The sequence below is a fragment of the Bufo bufo genome, chromosome 4 (genome assembly GCF_905171765.1).
Source record: "Bufo bufo chromosome 4, aBufBuf1.1, whole genome shotgun sequence".
NCBI lineage: Eukaryota > Metazoa > Chordata > Amphibia > Anura > Bufonidae > Bufo > Bufo bufo.
Genome location: NC_053392.1, coordinates 339,872,054 through 339,889,801, shown reverse-complemented (window position 1 = coordinate 339,889,801; position 17,748 = coordinate 339,872,054). Strand labels below are relative to the sequence as shown.

Below are 17,748 nucleotides of genomic sequence, written 5' to 3'. Positions count from 1 at the left end.
CACTTAATATGTGATCTGCTTTCATTCCCCAGGAGTTACACTTTTTGTGGCTCTTTATGACTATGAAGCAAGAACAGAAGATGACCTAAGTTTTCAAAAAGGAGAGAAGTTCCAGATACTGAATAGCTCGTAAGTACTGATCTGGTTTTCCTTTCTTTTTTTTTTTCTTTTTTTTATATAATTTCATGTTGCGCCACAGCTTAACTTAAAAGTCATGAAAAAAACAGCAAGAGAGGAAACGTGAAGTTATATTAAAGTCTATAGTGAAATATAAAACACACCACATACAAAACATTTTGGTTTCTAGCTGTTTTGAGGTTTGTGGCAGTTTTTGGGGTTTGCAGCATTCTCTTAGCGTGATGTTTTTCCCCTGGCGTTTTTCCATGGTGTTTTTCCCATTGGCTTCTCTTACATGGCTTGGAAAACACCGGAAAAACTGAATGATACAAATGTAATAATAGTAACCCCCTTAACAGCCCATGATGGATATATCCGTCATGGGTGGGCAGAGCGAGTGATCCCGCTCCATATGTGGCAGGTGACAGCTGTGTAATACAGTTGGAACCTGGCCGCAATGACCGGGATTGGAGATATTTCTATTCCCAGTAATGTAACCCCTCAGATGCCCCCATTAAGAGCAACCGCAGCATCTGAGTGGTTAGACACAGGGAAGGGTCTCCCTCTGCCCTCTGAGCAGAATACCTGTGGCAAAATTGCTAGGCTCCAGTCGGTTGCAAGTCCCATAGACTGCAATAGCATACTCTGTTGTACAAGTGATCAGAAGATGTTCAAGTCCCCTAAGGGGACTAAAATTTCAGTAAAATTGTTTTTTTAATATTTAAAAAAAAAAATTAAAAAACACAATCTAATCACCCTTTTTCCCAGTTTTACATATAAAAATAAACAATAAACATAATTGGTTCCACCGCATTCAAAAATATCTGAACTATTAAAATATAATCATATTTTTGCTGTACGGTGAATGCCATAAGAGAGGAAAAATTTAAAATCGAAATTCACTATTTTTTGTTGCTGTGCTCCTTAAAAAATGAAACAAATGTACTCCAAAATTGTGTCAATAAAAACTATAGCTCACCCCTCAAAAAAACAAGACCTCACTAAGCTTTGTAGATGAAAAGATTATGGCTGGTGGCTGTCAGAATATGCCAAGCAAAGAACATTTTTACTTTTTCAAAGTTTTCAAATTTTTTATAGAGTAGTAAAAAAATAAGAACGGTATAAATATGATATGGCTAGAATAGTACCTACCCACTAAATACAGTCATCATGTCATTTTTTGTATACAATATAACAAAATCTCTAGTTCAAATTATGTTAAATTAAAATACAACTTGCCCCACAAATGAGTGCTACCCAAAACACTATAAAAGCACTGAAAATGTGTGTGAAGGAGGCTTTAGCCAGCTATCACTGGCTGTCTGCCTCTGCTTATTTCTTGCTGCATGGCACAGAATACAACGTGCACTGCCGTTTCATGTGTAAAATGACTACAACAGGTCTGGCCTGTTCCTCTGCATTATTTCATTGTACAAAATGCCTCAAGATAGCTTCAACTACCTAACCAAGCCTAAAAGAAGGATGCACCAGCAGATGGATGGATATGGGATAAGAAAGATGGATGGATGGACAGACAGGTGGACAGACAGATAGACAGACAGATAGATAGATAGATAGATAGATAGATAGATAGATATGTTGCATATAAAAGTAAATCAAATAGACGTAACTTTAGATGGCTAACACTTTGCATCTGATTCCCACTTGTATTACCTGCATGTAGCAGCTGCAATACAGACTTCCACTTATCTCTCATGTTGAGTGCAGTGATAATCTGTCTGACACAGTCACACAGCTGCCTTCAGAACCATTGCAGTAATTGCAGTCTATGGTTCTATTCACATGGACTTAGAAAAAATAGCAAGTTTTTTTTTTTGTTTTTTTTTCTGTTTTTTTTTCACTAACCCAACTGCCCCCACACATTTGAAGGGGGTAATTTTTAACGGCAGTTTTCCAGAAAGGCATCAGTGAAAAAAAATGCCCTTTAAAAATGGACTGTTTCGCCGGTTTTAACAGTCGTCATGTGAATGTACCCTTATGCTGGATTGCTTGGAGCTTCTCTTATACCACTGAGCACTACCAAGGTCTGCCATACATCTGTGACATACCTGTAGGATTAGTGCCTAATGCCTACTTAACCTATCTAATAGAACTTTAGATGTCACACCTGTGGGATATTGGCAGCCGTGCAGCATCCAGTATGTACACTGTTGTGTTCACAATTGTCTTTTTTATGTGTTTCTCTCACATTTGAGATATTTGTGGAATGCATGACAAGGCTGAAAAACATGATCTTTGTAGAAGAAAACACATGGTGCATTTGTAGATGGGGTCACAGCATAATGGACACAGCCCTGCTGGTCACTTCCTCAACTTTTCTTTTTCAACTCTGGTTGAACTGTCCTGATTTGCCTGTTTACATAAATTGTCCAGTTAAAGGGAGTCTGCCACCAGGAAATGTAGTGGTAAACCAGATACAATACCTTGTAGGCCTAGATCAGCTGAATGTAATGATACCTTTCACTTAGCGATATGTTGTTTCATTCTGGAGAAAAAGTAGTGTAAATCCATATGCAATTGAGCAGTTAAATGGGTTGTCCCTCGAAAAATATTCTACAGTTTTCAGACCGGCACCTGGATCTGAACACTTTTGTAATTGCATGTAATTAAAAATTTTGCATAGCTACTAAATTATTCAGTAAAATGTATCTGTATAGTGCCACTTAATTTCTTATTTCTTTGTCCTGCTCGCTGAGAAGGCCGCACATGCTCAGTTTCATCCTTCAACTGCCTCCTGAGCTGTTATAGGGAGAGCATGGACACGCCTCCTGAGCTGCAGCAGAAAAGCCACTCCCCCTGAGCTGTCAGCTTGATATAAATAATTTGCATAAGGACTGAAAGTATTTTTTCTCTAGAATGAAGTGATGGATCGCTAAGTCGAAGGTATCATTACATTCAACTGAGGTAGCCCTGCAAGGCATTGTGCCTGGTTTACCAGTGAATCACTTGGTGACAGACTCCCTTCAAGGGCTCATGCACACAACCATTGGCCATTTTGTGGTCCGCAAATATATTTATAATAAAGTAATATTTATATATTTTGATTTTCTTAATTCCCGGAGAACCCCTTTAACCTTTGCTCTCTACTAAAGAGTTGAAGTACGGCAGCACTCCAATTAGCAATGTTTGAATAAACACTTTTCCTATTAGGGTGTGCTGCCATTCTTCAGTTCTTTGGATATTTGATGGGACTGCATGGTCCTAGTCCTTGTATTAAGCACCCTGAATCTTTTTTAGACCTCATGCACACTGGGTAATGGCCGTGTGCATCCCGCACTTTCCTCAGTCCATATTATAGAAATACCTATTCTTGTCCGCAAAACGGAAAAGAATAGGACATGTTCGCATGGATGAGGTCAGCATGCGGACGATATTCGTGTTGCTGTGTCCACATTTTTTGCAGCCCCATAGAAAAGAATGGGTCGGCGTGCGATCCGCCAAAAATGTGGATCGGACATGGATTCAAAATACTGAAGCCTTACACAGTGCTGCTTTTACTTAATTTTTGTTTTTCATCTACTAGGTGACACTGTGAGCCTGAATAAAGTCCCGCAGTCCTCCAATGCTCTAGTAAGCTGCTGGGGCAACATTTCTGCAGTGCAGCAAGCAAAGCAGTTACATGAAATTCCCTAATGATCTACATCCTGTTCACCCCCTTGTAATTTCCAGGCAATTCTCTGCATGCTTACCGTTAAGTGCCCGTCAGAGCCGCCTTATATTCACTACCGAGCAACACAGATCATGACTGGCAACAAAACTGCACCCCAAGAGATAGGCAGCCACAGTCACACTGATAACCCACAGCGGTGGCCCATACAGTATAAAAGCACAGATGTACAGTGGGAGCGGGATAGAGAAGGCCGAGGCCAGCCTTCATTTCTCATACATCATCATCAATGAGAATACATACGGCAGTGTTTCGAAAGGAAAATACATAAAATTTAACAAGAATGTTGGTGGTGGTTGTAAAATAGAATGTGCCTATACATTGGCGTGACATTTTTATTGTTCCCACCCTGTTTCTTACTGCGCTCAGCCCCAGAAGTGCAGGACGCTTGTTTCTGGATTCTTTCCAAAGCCTGAGACAAGATTCTCTGTTTTCTATAGAGGTAGACATATTGGTCATATTTGTGTTTTGTGATGGCTCGTTCACATCAGCGTTATTTACTATGACGGAGCAGATAAAAAGAACGGCAGCGCCAGATCCGTCCTATGATGGTCACCAGTGGTGCCTGACTAACCCTATTCACTATAATGGGATTCGTCCTATGGTGTCTGATGTTTTCCTGAAAAAAGCACAGCGTGCTGCACTACTTTTTGCAACCAAGGCCCCTAATGGAGCCCTTGCAGATGTGAACAAGCCCTACTTGATTGTTGATCTCCTGAAGAAGCGAAACGCGCGTCGGGGTATATGATCACTGGTCGGTATGAATTTTATGTAATTTGCTGCTGGAATTTTGAGTATTGTGTTATTCTGCAATTTTTTCCTGATCTTATGTACCATTGGGAATATTATGTCTTGCACTATGCACCTTATTATGTTGTTTAGGACCCTTTAGGTCTGAGGACTAGCGATTAGTAATTTTATTACTATTCTTATTCCAGTAGTTTCTGATATGTATTTGCTGACAGTGTCTTTGACCGCCACCACTTCTACTATTTTATATACCGTATATACTCAAGTATAAGACAAGTTTTTTGGCACATATTTTTGTGCTCAAAAAGCCCCCTCGTCTTATACTCGAGTCTAGTCTAGCTCCGGTAATAGCAGGCAGTGCGGGGGGCGGCGCTCACTCACTGACGTCACGCGCCTGCGCCGCCTAGTGGGAGCAGGCGCGTGACGTCAGTAAGTGAGCGCCGCCCCCCGCACTGCCTGCTATTACCGGAGCTAAGACAAAGGACCGGTAAGATATCCCATATCCAAATAATCAGAGTAAAGAGCTCAGCAATGAGCGATGACTGTTGATTAAAGTTAAAGTAGTTACTGATTACGGTAGTTTATAAATATACTGCTGTGAGCGTCGGGCAGAGGGATCTGTGGATGGCACTGTAGGGGGATCTGTGGATGGCAGCGCCATCCACAGATCCCCCTACAGTGCCATCCACAGATCCCCCCTCCCCTAAACAGTGCCATCATGGCACTGTTTAGCGGAGGGGGGATCTGTGGATGGCACTGTTTAGGGGGGATCTGTGGATGGCACTGTTTAGGGGGGAGATCTGTGGATGGCACTGTTTAGGGGGGAGATCTGTGGATGGCTCCCTGTATTTAATGCAGAGTGTGTGTGTATATAATGCACACACTCTGCATTAAATACAGGGAGTCAGAGTCAGACTCCCATCAATCTGAGTCACCCTCTTGCAGATGTGTGTATATAATGTAGAGTGTGTGCATTATATACACATACACTCTGCATTATAGCTGCATTTCCCACCCTAGTCTTATACTCGAGTCAATAATTTTTCCCTTTTTTTGGGGTAAAATTAGGGGCCTCGGCTTATACTCGGGTCGGCTTATACTCGAGTATATACGGTATATTTATTTTAATTAATAAAAATTCTATTTTTATATCTGGATAGCGCTACGTTGTCTTCTATTGTAGCTGTAATGGTTGATATGTAAAGATACGGAGTGCAGTAATTTTTGGGAGCCCTGTATTGTTTATTGGGACTCTGATTGTTAGAAGGCATACATAGAAAATCTTGAATTTTGTCATTCAGTCTTCAAAAGCATATCTTTGTGTTTTATGCAAATGAAAATACTGGAAGTGTTTGGTGCCAGCTTGTAGTTTTTCTGCAGTGGACAAATCTGACCAGTCATTCATTGGCATGCAGCAAACACTGATAAATATAGCACCCTGCCAAAATACTGACTGATATGCTGTCCTGCTCTACATTTCATACACTGCAGACATAATGTGTAAAAGAGCCGTAATAGGCGTTAGCGCTCCGGTAGTAAAATACTGCCATCTAGTGTACGGTTCCTGGGTTTTCACTGTGGATTTTGTCTATTCCTTTTGTTTCTGCAGTAGCGCATGGTGGTTGCTACTCTAATAAACTTGAAATTTGTAATAATATTTGTTTAGATAGCACCAACATATTCAGTTTTTTAGGGGAAGCAAAAAGTATTACTAGTTAAAAAAGATAAAAAGTTTCGGGGATTGTTTCAAGCGGACATCCAATTTTTTTAATGAAAGCAGGCCTGGCCTTCATCTGAAAGTGCATAGACCATCTCTGGCCAGACATGATGAATGAATGGCCAGCCGTGTAACACACGGATCCACAAGAGCCTTTCTTTTTGAGCAGGCCTCCACTCCGACTCATAGTGGGGGACTCCTTTTCAGGGTGGTATATTCTGCATATAGATAATACTGGAATAAGAAGATCCCTCCAGTTATGACTCCAGGACTGTTGTGTAGCTACCGTCCAGCATGCGTCCTGAGTGTTTTCTGATTCCTAGTATGAAAACAGAGATTACCGAGAAATGTGACATCAATGATGGATCAATGATCCATCCTTTTACAGCATTGTATGTTTCTATATGCCACCGTACATAGTCACTGTCAGATTCCAGTCATGTGCAGAAAATGTAATATCTGCCATTCCCAGGAGATACTAAATCCATGTTATTACCTTTTTTAAATTGCTTTTATCGCTCACGGAATCACCTTTGAAATCCACCAACAGAGCTGCCAGCTATTGATCCGTAAATTCTGATGTGCAGTAAATGTCGAGTCACCTGTCGAAAACATCAAAGTGTATTGGATATTTCTATCCAGCAAATAATTGCCAATATACTAACGCACTCAAGAGTATTTCCTATGATTTACAAGTGGCGCGCTCCTCTCCCCTTCAGCTTGGACTTCTTAATGTGTTATTACTTATTATGCAGCAACATTGAATAATGGCAGAGCACATAAACGTATATTGTACAGTATATAGGCTTCTGTGGGGCAGATGTGGGCCAAGGAGGGTCCTCAGTAGGTGGATGTGCACATTACTATACAGATTGAACACCAAGGGCAGCATTATAATGAAGTAAAGGATTTATCACGTGAAAAAATGCCCTGTCCACAAATGCAAAGCTGGTATGGACCTATCCACCCAATCACTGACTGCAGCAGTGACCTGCCTCAGCTAGTGATTGGCTGAGCGGTTATTTCCTGTATGTTGAGAGGGAAGTAAATACCAGTGGGCACCCAAGAAGCGCGGAACCCGGAGCGATGTGGATCCGTGAGGTCAGTATCACTTCTTTTATAAACCTGTTATTTTTTATGTTGTCTGGACAACCCCTTTAAGGCAGCATTTTATTTACTCCTCAACTGCAAAAAATAAATAAATAAGGTTTTTAAAAATTTGGAAAACAATCTGGCTTCAGATAAAAGTGAAAATTGCAGTCAAACTTGCTGAGAAAGTGTCTATAAGTATCTGCTGTGGTTAGAATCCAATCCGCACACTCTGGTAAGATTGTAGCATTTAGTAGTAGGTGGTTCTTTATCTGCTGTCTTCTGTGTAGGAGAACTGTTTACCAAGAGCAGTAGAAATGTGCTAGATTTGTGTCATAGTACATGATAGTCTTAAGAGGCACAGCGCCCTTTCTGGAGAAACTCTCATAATATAGATACATTATTTCAGCACAGAGCTGAAAGCTTGCCTTATAAAATACCCTACCCATTCATTCCATCTTCTGAGATCCGTGCAGCTGCCATGATGAGCTGCCATCATAGAACACAATACACGGTAATCTTACTTCCTTCAAGAAAGTACCGATTGCTGCATTGGACCACCTGTCACATCTTTTAGCTACACATAAGAAATCTAAAAAGGTTAGCCAAAACCACAATTTTCAGCATTACTGTCTAGCAGTATAATGTCTAAGGGGATCTGCCGTCTCCTCGCTGGGGAGAGAAGGATCAGGCCTGTTGGATTTCAATGCCCCATCCTCTTGTTTTCCCAGAAGATAAGCAGTCACCAGGGGTGTCTGGCAGCAGCTTTCTCCTCTCTCCCATTTGAAAACACAGTCAGGAGAGATAGGTATTGAAGGTGTACTGCCACAATTAAATGTTATTTTAACATACTTCAGTGTGAAAAAATAGTTCCTTTTGTAAGTTACTTTCTGTTACAAAAATGTTTCAGTTGTGAGTATTTCTTTACCCTTGGTTTTCAATCTGTATAATGCTGTGCACATCCACATCCTTCAACTGCCACCAGTCATATTTACTGTTAGAATCTGTGACAGTTACATGGAGAGACCTGTAGCAGAAAGGACACACCTCCTGAGCTGTAGCAGAAAGGACACACCTCCTGAGCTGTAGCAGAAAGGACACACCTCCTGAGCTGTAGCAGAAAGGACACACCTCCTGAGCTGTAGAAGAAAGGACACATTTCCTGAGCTGTAGCAGAAAGGACACACCTCCTGAGCTATAGCAGAAAGGACACACCTCCTGAGCTGTAGCAGAAAGGACACACCTCCTGAGCTGGAGCAGAAAGGACACACCTCCTGAGCTGTAGAAGAAAGGACACACCTGAGCTGTAGCAGAAAGGACACACCTCCTGAGCTATAGCAGAAAGGACACACCTCCTGAGCTGTAGAAGAAAGGACACACCTCCTGAGCTGTAGAAGAAAGGACACACCTCCTGAGCTGTAGAAGAAAGGACACACCTCCTGAGCTGGAGCAGAAAGGACACACCTCCTGAGCTGTAGAAGAAAGGACACACCTCCTGAGCTGTAGAAGAAAGGACACACCTCCTGAGCTGTAGAAGAAAGGACACACCTCCTGAGCTATAGCAGAAAGGACACACCTCCTGAGCTATAGCAGAAAGGACACACCTCCTGAGCTATAGCAGAAAGGACACACCTCCTGAGCTGTAGCAGAAAGGACACACCTCCTGAGCTGTAGCAGAAAGGACACACCTGAGCTGTAGCAGAAAGGACATACCTGAGCTGTAGCAGAAAGGACACACACCTCTGAGAAAGGACATGCTCCCTGAGTTGCCAGCTTGAAATAAATGTAGGAGGCCACTGGAGCAAAATATGGGGGATCTCAGGATCCATATGAAGTACAGGGCTCTTTCTAGCTTTGCAAGAGATTGTCATGTACTATATGATGTCCGATTTTAATTTTTTCATCAGTCGTGGGATAACCCCTTTAAATATTCCACCACACATAGTAGGCTAACAAGAAAAGCGGGGAGGGACCGATAAAAGAGAATGTCAGATGACTACAGGATAGGTCTAATCGCAGAGGGTTTTTTGTGGTGCGCTCATATTTATTCTGTAATCGCGAAGCCGGTTAAATTGACATAGTTGCTGTGTACACAGAACAGTAGATTATTTGGATAGTTGCTTCAGTTGTTTTTATTTTAGATTCCTTTGACTGTTAAAATGCACATACATACTTGAGAAATGATTATTGAGTAAATATTTTTGCATGGATGTTTTCTATTTCAATACTTCTATAGTTCATATATACCTTCTGTATTGTACATTTCTGTTGATCTCTTTTTACATGTCTCTCTGCAGTGAAGGCGATTGGTGGGAAGCGCGCTCGTTGACAACTGGTGGGACTGGTTATATCCCAAGTAACTATGTGGCGCCAGTGGATTCCATTCAAGCTGAAGAGTATGTATTTGTTTTATATGCTTATTCTTTATTGTAGAAACTAGTTTATTATATAGGACTTTAAAGTAATGAGTGGTGGTTAACCCCTTCCTGGCCCAGGATTTTCCATTTTTGTGCTTTTGTTTTTTTACTCCCTGCCTTCCTGGAGCCATAACTTCCCCCCCTTCACATAGCCATATGAGGGCTTTTTTTTATTATTATTATTTTTTGGGGGGGGGAATAAGTTGTACTTTCTAAAATCCCCATTAACTTTTGCATACAATGCAGTAGGTAGCTAGAAAAAAAATCCAAATGGGGTGGAATTAGAAAAAAAAGCAATTCCGCCATAGTTTTATGGGTTTCCTTTATATGGCATTCCCTATGTGTGACCTGTTACCTTCATTGTCCAGGCGAGTACAATACCACATATTTATAGTTTTTCTTGTGCTGTAATGTGTTAAAAAAAAAAAAAACTGCAAATTGGTTATTTTTAGATTACGACATTCACTGCAGGGGGAAATTTTTTAATAGTATGGGCATTTTGGGATGCAGCAGTGCAAATGATCTTTATTATTGTGTATTTTAATTTATGGGGACAGAGGGCAATTTGAATATTATTTTTTTTTACACATATTAAATCCGCCCAGGGAACTTGAACATGCGATTGTTAGATTGCTTGTCCCATATGGGTGATTGAATCCGTTCCTATGGAGTCCTTCTGCAGGCCATAGTTACAGAGTAGCATCTGTCATAGCTCTGTTATGAATGGAAGCCATGATGCATTCATCATATGAAGATACTGAAGAATATATGGTCTATGAAACTAATACTATAATCATTCACATTTCTTAATTTCTATCTTTCTAGATGGTACTTTGGCAAACTGGGAAGAAAGGATGCAGAGAGACAATTGTTATCCTTTGGAAATCCAAGGGGAACCTACTTAATACGTGAAAGTGAAACCACCAAAGGTGAGTGGACATAAGAGCTAAAATCGGTTTTGCTGTAGCTTCCATTTGCCATTGCCATTTCCAGCTGCTACAGATATAAGTCTCAGGAGTAAATTGTATACTCCATACCGCTTAGTGTGTGGGAGTAGACTGCAGTAATGTGATTCATCTACCACCATGAATGTAGTTTTTTTTAAAGGGAGTCTGTCACCTCCATATGGCCATATACAGTGCTTACATGGCTCTGTAGTAAACCTATACAGGATTGAAATGGTACCTTTGTTCTTTTCTTTAGACTTGCACCAGCAGGAAAAACTAAGTTTAATTCATATGCAAATGAGCACTCGCAAGGGCCCAGGGGCGGCGTTCAGTGTGTAGGTGCCCAGGCTGCTCTGCCTTCTTTTCACTTTACTCCTCCCCAGCCTCTGCCTTTGCCCTATCGATGAGGCAAGAGACTTGGAGGGCGGTTTTTCCTGCTGGTGCAAGTCTAAAGAAAAGAACAAAGGTACCATTACAATCCTGTATAGGTTTGCTACAGAGCCATGTAAGCACTGTATATGGCCATATGGAGGTGACAGACTCCCTTTAAATAACACATATATATATATATATATATATATATACACACATATATATATATATATTTATATATACAGTTGTGTTCAAAATAATAGCAGTCAGACATCACTAACCTGATCAATCACTGTTTTTGGTAAAAATAATTTTTCTACATGGCAAATAATTTACTAGCAGGTGTAGTAGAGTAATAGAAACCCAACAGTCATGACATGCATGCTGCTGATTCTCTGTAATTCTATCACTTATTGAAAGGGGCATGTTCAAAATAATAGCAGTGTGGAGTTCAATTAGTGAGGTCATTCATTCTTTCAAAAACAGGTGGCAGTTATTGCCCTTATTTAAGGAAGGAAGGCAGTAAATGTTGTACATGCTGGTTACAGTGCATTTCTCTCCTGAAATTCAGAGGAAAATGGGTTGTTCCAGACATTGTTGAGAAGAACAGCGTACCTTGATTAAAAAGTTTATTGGAGAAAACATGCGGAAAACATATAAAGAAGTGCAGAAAATGATAGGCTGCTCAGCTAAAATGATCGCAAATGCTTTTAAATGGCAACTAAAACCTGAAAGATGTGGAAGAAAGCGAAAAACTACCATTCAAATGGATAGAAGAATAGCCAAAATGGCAAAGACAACAATCAGCTCCAGGAAGATCAAAGAAGGTCTAAAGTTACCTATGAGTACTGTTACAATTAGAAGCCAAGCTATCTGCAAGAAGCCCCCGCAAAGTCCCACTGTTGAAAAAAAGACATGTGCTAAAGAGGTTATAATTTGACTGTCCTAAAGAGACATTTTGTCTGAATTCAAGCCACAGTACACTGTGAATGGTGGCACAAGCATCATGATATGGGGATGTTTCTCATACTTTATCGCATACCAGGGATCATAGATCATTTTAAATACATCAGAATACTTGAAGAGGTCATGCTGCCTTATGCTGAAGAGGAAATGCCCTTGAAATGGGTGTTCCAACAAGACAACGACCCCAAACACACCAGTAAACGTGCGACATCTTGGTTCCAGACCAATAAGATTGACGTTATGGAGTGGTCAGCCCAATCCCGGATCTTAATCCAATAGAAAACTTGTGGGTGACATCAAAAATGCAGTTAGATAAGAACTGTGGAATGTAGTCCAATCATCCTGGGCTGGAATACCTGTTCACAGGTGCCAGAAGTTGGTTGACTCCATGCAACACAGATGTACAGCAGTTCTCAGAAACACTGGTTATACAACTAAATATTAGTTAGAGGGAGTCTGTCACCAAAATATGACATTGTACACCACTTAGGCTACTTTCACACTAGCGTTCTGCTGTCCGCTCGTGAGCTCCGTTTGAAGGGGCTCACGAGCGGAGCAGAACGCTTCCGTCCAGCCCTGATGCAGTCTGAATGGATGCGGATCCGCTCAGACTGCATCAGTCTGGCGCCGTTCAGCCTCCGCTCCGCTCGCCTCCGCACGGCCAGGCGGACAGCTGAACGCTGCTTGCAGCGTTCGGGTGTCCGCCTGGCCGTGCGGAGGCGTGCGGATCCGTCCAGACTTACAATGTAAGTCAATGGGAACGGATCCGCTTGAAGATGACACCATATGGCTCAATCTTCAAGCGGATCCGTCCCCCATTGACTTTACATTGAAAGTCTGAACGGATCCGCTCAGGCTACTTTCGCACTTAGAAATTTTTCTAAGTTATTAATGCAGACGGATCCGTACTGAACGGAGCCTCCGTCTGCATTAATATGATCGGATCCGTTCAGAACGGATCCGATCAAGCGCAAGTGTGAAAGTAGCCTTACATGGCTCTCTAGCACACCTATCCATGATTCAAATGGTACCTTTGTAATTTTCTTCTGAGTTTCACCAGCAGGAAAAACTCACTTTAATCCATATGCAAATGAGGGCTCGCAAGTTCCCAGGGGCGGCGTTCTGTGTGTAGGTGCCCAGGCTGCTCTGCCTTCTTTTGACATTACTCCTCCCCAGCCTCTTCCTTGGCCCGCCCTGCAAGTCCCTTGCATCATCCACAGGACCGTCCGATATCCCGCGCGTGTCCAGTGCACCGCCGGCATGAGCATGCGCACTGTGATGCCCACGGCAAGCAAAATCTTCTAACTTTTTCAGTTTATATAGTGAATTTTGAGTTTGTAAAGAAGAATACAAACACTGCTATTTTTTTGAACAGTCTAATATTCACTTTTCTTCAATTTTTTTAGAGGAACAACACAAATTTGATATATTTTTCTTCATGTTTTGATTTGGAATAGAATGTGTAGTGTTCCCAATGAATTTGTGTGTATATATAATGCTTCTTCTTTTTTCACCGCTAAAGCAAAAGACCAGAAATAGAGATGAGTGAATCGATTTGTGAATCGTCCTGTGCCTGTGATGGGGTGTCCCCGACGCTGAGGACACTTCTTCTACTGCTTGATTGACAGTGCCAGACATCTCAGCCAACTCTGACAATCTGACGCCTTCGTTGCTGCTCCGAGTGGCAGAGGCCCTGCTCTCTATATCTCTGAGTCCCTGGGCTTGTGCCGTTACTCAGAGCAGGAGGGCAGGCGTGAGACTGCCAGGGCCGGCTCTGTAAATCAAGCAGCAGGGGAGCGTCCTCAGCTTCGGGGACACCCCTTCAGCTGCTGAACTCTTGATGAGATGAATCGATTCTTACAAATCGATTTGCTCATCTCTAGTCAGGAAACACCGTCAGGGTAGATCATTTGTACATGAAACTGTCTATTAGTGAATGTTTTTTAAATATCAATGGTCCCTAACAATGTGATTAAACCCCCCTTTGACCAACATTCCAGGTGCCTATTCATTGTCTATTCGTGACTGGGATGACATGAAAGGAGATCATGTCAAACACTATAAGATCCGGAAACTTGACAGTGGCGGATATTACATAACAACGAGGGCCCAATTTGAAACCCTTCAGCAGCTTGTTCATCACTATTCAGGTATCGCTCCTATCAATATTATACTGTACTGTACACCAAAACAATAAAGGGTCATCCAAAAAATGTGCAAGTGCAGGGAATGTGATAAAATAACAATATTAATACTTGCCTGGTAAATGCCCTGCCACTCCAGCGCTACTCATCTCTGCCAGTCTTTACTTTGCTGCAGCAATCACATATGTACATCCATGTGACTGCTGCAGCCAGTCACTAGTCTCAGCAGGGATGTCTGCATGTACGGCACGAGAATGCTGGGGCTAGTAATTGCAGCAGTCCCATGTATGTACAGCAAAGTGAACAGGCCAGCAGGGAATACTTGAGCGGCGGTGCTGGATCGGTGTGGGATTTATCAGGTGAGTGATATTGTTTTTATCATTTTCCCTGCTCTCACAGATTTTTTTATTTATACCCTCTTTGATCATTTGTAACTCTGTTCAAGTTGTTCTTTGAAACAGTAGGGCAGCTTTATTCTGTAGTCTAATATTTATGGTGATTCCCATGAAACCGTTCTCGGCTTTCATCATCAAGCATAAGACATTTCTGTCTGCTGGTGACTCATTCGCGCAGCTAGTGATATAATCTCTTCCATTGCAGTGGAAACACAATATATATTTTATAGTCTTACCAGCCTTTGTTTGAGTCCCTGGGTCATATCAGGATTCTAGAGTCTGGAATCCTCTAATGTGTTGAACCAGATGTTTCCAGGAGGCAGATATTTCATAATGCAAATCTGTTTTGCTGTTCACTCAAAGCTTTCAGCAGAAAAATATGTTTTGCAATCTTTTGCAAGTTGCCAGTTGTGTTAATTGAATCTTTGAAGGTTATCTCGTGTTACACATTTATGCTGCCCCTCATTTACTTTATTACGCTCCCCCTACTCTTCTTGGTGCTTGTTCCTAGTGTATCAGTGTACAGATCCATAGAACACACTGTATTGATTTCACAAATCTGTATACTGAATCTGGAGTCTAGGGGAGCTGTCTGCATGGAAATTGGACATAACTTCCAAGGAAGTATATGGCAGATTTACTTGCAAAATCTAAAATTAAACATGATATAAAATATTATACAGGGTGGCCCACGAAAAAGTAGCCCGCCTTCAGCAATAGTATGACAAGATTAACGAGCAAGTGGATTGTTTTTTTAATTGCCCACAAGTCACAGAAGATGCTGAAAGTGGCCCCCGTTCACGTCCATGCATCTATGGGCACGTCTTCAGCAGTGATGCTGCAGAAGGAAAAGTGTCCTGCTTTTTCCAACAAGATGGGACAACATGCCGCACCTCACAGAACTCACTGGACGGGTTCATGAACTGTTTACGGAGGAGCAAACTGTGAGCAAAGGGTTATGGCCACCACATTCCCCAGACTTGTCCATGTGTGATTTTATCTGTGAGGAAATGTAAACCAGAAAGTGTCCTCTAACAATCCACATCCCCTGGATGAACGCAAGGAAAACATCACAAACACTATCCGTAGCATCACAAGCAGTATCAGCCAACATAATCCGACCTGCCCAAAGATGCATAGACGTGAACGGAGACCACTTTCGGCATGTGACTTGTGGGTAATTAAAAAAAAATAAAAAATCGACATGCTTGTTCATCTTATCATACTATTGCTGGAGGCAAGCTACTTTTTCATGTGCCACCCTGTGTATTGTAAGCATAACCATAGCTAAAATATTAATTTCAGCTTCTCTGAACTTCAAATTATTTGAAATTTAATTGCATTGGAAACCTGAAACAGTAAGTGTGCCCTCACATGTTGCAGAATTTTCCACCAACAAAATCCAGAACATAAAGACATCCCCTATGTTAGCCTATGGGGATAAAAAGCGTCAATACTTGTGTTCTGTTCCGCTGTGGAATATTAATTCTGAAGTGGAACAGAACACAAATAATGTTTTGTTGTGGATTTCCTGTAGATTGTCTCCATTAATTTCAATGGAGATTTAATCCGGACAGATATCCACAACATCATTTGAAAACAAATGCCCATCCTATTCCCTTGTGTAAAAATCCACAACTTTATAGAAAATCCAGATTTTGTGCGAGGGCACCCTTAAGGACAATTTCCACCTTTATTACATACCTTCACCTCAAGTCAAAGTAGTACAGAAAGATGAGACCTATGTTGCTGCTATGCATCTCTATGTCTGTATAGTACAGTACAGACCAAAAGTTTGGACACACCTTCTCATTCAAAGAGTTTTCTTTATTTTCATGACTATGAAGGCATCAAAACTATGAATTAACACATGTGGAATTATATACATAACAAACAAGTGTGAAACAACTGAAAATATGTCATATTCTAGGTTCTTCAAAGTAGCCACCTTTTGCTTTGATTACTGCTTTGCACACTCTTGGCATTCTCTTGATGAGCTTCAAGAGGTAGTCCCCTGAAATGGTCTTCCAACAGTCTTGAAGGAGTTCCCAGAGATGCTTAGCACTTGTTGGCCCTTTTGCCTTCACTCTGCGGTCCAGCTCACCCCAAACCATCTCGATTGGGTTCAGGTCCGGTGACTGTGGAGGCCAGGTCATCTGGCGCAGTACCCCATCACTCTCCTTCATGGTCAAATACCCCTTACTTTCAAAGTTTTCCCAATTTTTCGGCTGACTGACTGACCTTCATTTCTTAAAGTAATGATGGCCACTCGTTTTTCTTTACTTAGAATTTGTATTATGGCAAGAAAAAAGTAGCTAACAGTCTATTCAGTAGGACTATCAGCTGTGTATCCACCTGACTTCTCCTCAACGCAACTGATGGTCCCAACCCCATTTATAAGGCAAGAAATCACACTTATTAAACCTGACAGGGCACACCTGTGAAGTGAAAACCATTTCAGGGGACTACCTCTTGAAGCTCATCAAGAGAATGCCAAGAGTGTGCAAAGCAGTAATCAAATCAAAAGGTGGCTACTTTGAAGAACCTAGAATATGACATATTTTCAGTTGTTTCACACTTGTTTGTTATGTATATAATTCCACATGTGTTAATTCATAGTTTTGATGCCTTCATAGTCATGAAAATAAAGAAAACTCTTTGAATGAGAAGGTGTGTCCAAACTTTTGGTCTGTACTGTATATGTCAGTCACACGCTAAAGCTTCTGCAGGACCACCCTCTGTCCATATGGGAAAATAAACGTTCTGGGGGACATTTATCATTCTATGTATTCTTTTGGTGGTAAAAAGTCGCGTGCCTTGGCGCACGTTGAGTTTTGCCATTATTTCACGCAGCTTTTCAAAGTGGTCTTTGTTTTAGGGCAGCTTTTTAGATTAGCTCATTTAAATGTATTTACCACGTGGGTTATTTAATAAATTTGTTACAGGCGCACAAACAAAAGACACTCATAACTGCAACAAAAACTGCCATAAATGATAAATGCTCCCGCGTGCTTAAAATTTTGTCTGAATTTACTTTCTGTCTCAAAGTAGCATTGCATGTAAATTGGGAAGCAGACTTAGGCTACTTTCGCACTAGCATTCGGCGCTCCGCTTGTGAGCTCTCACAAGCGGCCCTGAACGCATCC

The 17,748-nt window shown here is 41.5% G+C and overlaps 1 protein-coding gene across 4 annotated transcripts in view; it reads left to right on the top strand.

The window, feature by feature from the left end:
• The window catches only part of FYN (FYN proto-oncogene, Src family tyrosine kinase), a 182,424-nt gene that overhangs the window by 147,662 nt on the left and 17,014 nt on the right, over positions 1–17,748 (top strand). For all 4 annotated transcript variants that reach the window (XM_040428890.1, XM_040428889.1, XM_040428888.1 and 1 more), the window contains exons 5-8: positions 33–129; positions 9,659–9,757; positions 10,604–10,707; positions 14,064–14,213. In XM_040428890.1, coding sequence (XP_040284824.1) covers positions 33–129; positions 9,659–9,757; positions 10,604–10,707; positions 14,064–14,213 — 450 coding nt within the window. The remainder of the gene's footprint in view (positions 1–32; positions 130–9,658; positions 9,758–10,603; positions 10,708–14,063; positions 14,214–17,748) is intronic.